The 3,148-nt window shown below is 44.0% G+C and overlaps 1 protein-coding gene across 1 annotated transcript in view; it reads left to right on the top strand.

Moving 5' to 3' along the window:
- The window catches only part of LOC125032120 (zinc finger protein 628-like), a 16,223-nt gene extending 13,914 nt beyond the window's left edge, over positions 1 to 2,309 (top strand). Inside the window, exon 4 of the mRNA XM_047623135.1 lies at positions 1 to 2,309. This exon is cut by the window's left edge and continues 1 nt beyond it. Within this exon, the coding sequence (XP_047479091.1) occupies positions 1 to 2,147 (2,147 nt within the window). The 3' untranslated portion in view covers positions 2,148 to 2,309.
- Positions 2,310 to 3,148: the final 839 nt, after the last annotated feature.

Raw genomic sequence — 3,148 nt, 5'->3', positions numbered from 1 at the left:
TACTAGAACAGGTGTCGAAGGACAAGCAACTTCCCGATTCCTACACGTGTGAAGTGTGTGGTCGAAATTTCAAGGAGGCATCACACTTCACCAAACACAAGCGAGGAGCATTATGTAGAAAATTAGCCCAGAGGATGGCCAAGAAATCAAAGAAGAAGAAGAGCTCCACTGGCCAGGAACTCTCAGATCGAAGAAACAAACAAGTATTACTCCACAAGCCATATCAGTGTAACGTGTGTGGTGCCAAATTCTGCGACAAGGTGAATGTGGAACTGCACCTTGAAAGGCAGCACAACAGTCAGCAGCAGTTATGGGTGGAAGTGGCCAAAAATGGGGGATTCTCATGTGCAGAGTGTGATAGATGGTTCAAAGATAAGGGGAATTTAGTAGAGCATCAGAGGCAGCATATGGCATCCTATTTGCAGCATAACAATCGGTTGAATAACGGTGAAGAACGGCTTATAGTTTCAGACAGAGCTGTCTTACAGCAGCCACAAGGAACTACAGTTGTTTATTACCATGATCCTCTTCAGCAGGTCCAGACATACAGTCAGCAACCTCAACCTCCACCACCTCCACATCTACCACCACCACCACCACCACCAGCACCACCACCCATGGCACACACACACTCCAATATGACTTCTGTTCTACACACTCCACAGCTACCACCTGGTACCATTTTTCAAACCTCTCACACCAACATGCAACCACCTCCTCCTACCCCCTCACAGTCTCCATTGCCAAACATGTTACCTCTGGGAGTAGTTGATAATGTAGCCAAGGGATTAAAGAACAATAAAACAGACAGATTAACTTCAAATAGCAAGTGGAATATATGTGGAGATTGTGGACATAAATTTGTAGACCCAATGAATTTAGAACTTCATATTCAGAGGAAACATCCAGATTCTTATATGATAGAAACCGTAAATCTAGGTGGAGGAACAATTTTGTATAAAACTAACAACACCAGATCTGATGTACAGTGTCTGATTACTCCAAATAATGCAAGCAACCCAGAGATAAAGCAGAGTAAGGTGAACCCCCAAACTTTTGATTGCATTTTGTGTGGTTACAAAGCAACTTCCAAAAGCTACATTTTATATCATCTGCAGAATGTCCATGATACAAATAATGCAAATTTTATACATGTATTAGAGACTCTAGAATCAGGGAAAAAGGGATCCAGAGGTCCAAAAGGTAGAAAAGGTCAACAAGACCCCCTTTTGCGAGAACAGCGGCATTCATGTGAGGCTTGTAGTGAAGTTTTTCTATCAAAAGCTGAGCTCATTCGGCACAGAATCAAAGACAAACAGTATATGTGTGGTGTTTGTTGTCATGCTTCTTGTAGTCAACAACAAGTAACTGCTCACATGGCAACTCACCATCCAGTAAATGGAAACAGTAGAGCAACTGTAAGTGGTCCTCTTGTGTGTTGGATATGTGGAGCAGTGTCTTCTTCAGCACCAACTTTAGATGACCATTTACTTACCCATGGTGCAATTACTGCTGAGTGTGTTTCTTGCGGAGAGAGAGCCGAGAGGTTAGGGACCCTTATTCCTCATGTGGCTGTCCATCTCCCTCAACAATCCACAGATATTCGCTTAACTGTGTCAAGACTTGGGCAATCACCAACAGTGCATACCTTGGAAGTGGCTGTGGATGGGACAATAACCATAGCCATAAATTCTCCTGCAGTTGTTTCAGAGGAACCCTCTCGTGTTGCTCCAGCATATGCTTGCAGTGAATGTGGTGCCTGTCTTGCTGGTGCAGCTCAGCTGGAAGCTCATCTGCAATTGCATCAAAGTAATGGAACTGTCACAACACACACAGCAGTGTCATCAGTCAACAGCTCAGGGACATTCAGCAACACAACAGCAACGGTAGCCTCAGAACCGTCAATGCAATCACCGCCATCAGTCTCAGGAATTTCAGTAGGTGGCATTGGGAGAGTTCCTGGTTCCTTTGAATTCAGGTGTGAAGAATGTGGGTTCTGGCGACAGGATAGTGAGCCTGTGATGCGCCACATACAGGCTGTGCATATGTCAGGAAACATGCTCCACTCTGTAAAATTGCAATCGGGCTTGGTGCAAATTCACCCAATTCATGTTGTAACGCCAATTAGTAGTCTGTCAGCACAGTGAAGAAACAAGTATTTAATCAAATCAACAAATTAACATAATTGTTATCCTTTTATTGATAGAGTTTTATATTAGCCAATGTGTTAGGATCTCATAAATGTATGCTGGTAAGAGTTTTACTAGCGCGTTTTATTGTGCTGTGAAAATAATAACCTGTTACATAGATCTGAGTGTTCATAAATATTTGTCCTTTTCAAGAAAACAAATATTCCTTTCTGTTTTCTTTCATTTTTGTCTGTTTCCTCTTTATTTATTTACCTTTTCTTTTCCTCATTTTCCATGTTTCTTAAATCATTTTCTATTTTCTCTCGGTATCTCCTCTACTTTCCTCTCCTTTCCAGCTTATTATCTTCAAAAGATACTTTTTAAAATTACATGTTCAGAATGTTGATGTAGGATTTGCGTGAATGTGTGGATGCATCTTTCATTTCGAACACAAGAACGCACGCGCAAGCACGCGCGCGCGCACACACGCACACGCGCACACGCGCACACGCACACACGCACACGCGCACACGCACACACGCACACGCACACGCACACGCACACGCACACGCACACGCACACGCACACGCACACGCACACGCACACACACACACACACACACACACACACACACACACACACACACACACACACACACACACACACACACACACACACACATGCACGCATACGTACGCACGCATACACACGCATACACACACACATGGATACGTGAAAGGAGAAAACACACTACCGTGTTGATACTATGGTAGAAAAACCCACAATGTAAAACTAGATTTATTAAAAGTGAGACAGCAGTTTCAAAATCCACTTGTATTCCATCTTCAGGTCTGAAGAGGAAAGGGAGACACACACACAAACCACACACACACACGCACACGCACACGCACACACGTCAGCAATACACAACCCCCCCCCCCCCCCCCCATCAATGCTGGGGAACTCCCCAACCTTGGGACTCAGCCCTTGACTCACCAAATTTTGCATGGTCTTTTTTT

The sequence above is a fragment of the Penaeus chinensis genome, chromosome 14 (assembly GCF_019202785.1).
Source record: "Penaeus chinensis breed Huanghai No. 1 chromosome 14, ASM1920278v2, whole genome shotgun sequence".
Lineage (NCBI taxonomy): Eukaryota > Metazoa > Arthropoda > Malacostraca > Decapoda > Penaeidae > Penaeus > Penaeus chinensis.
Note: the sequence above shows the minus strand (reverse complement) of the source record. Positions and strands in the feature narration are given on the sequence as shown.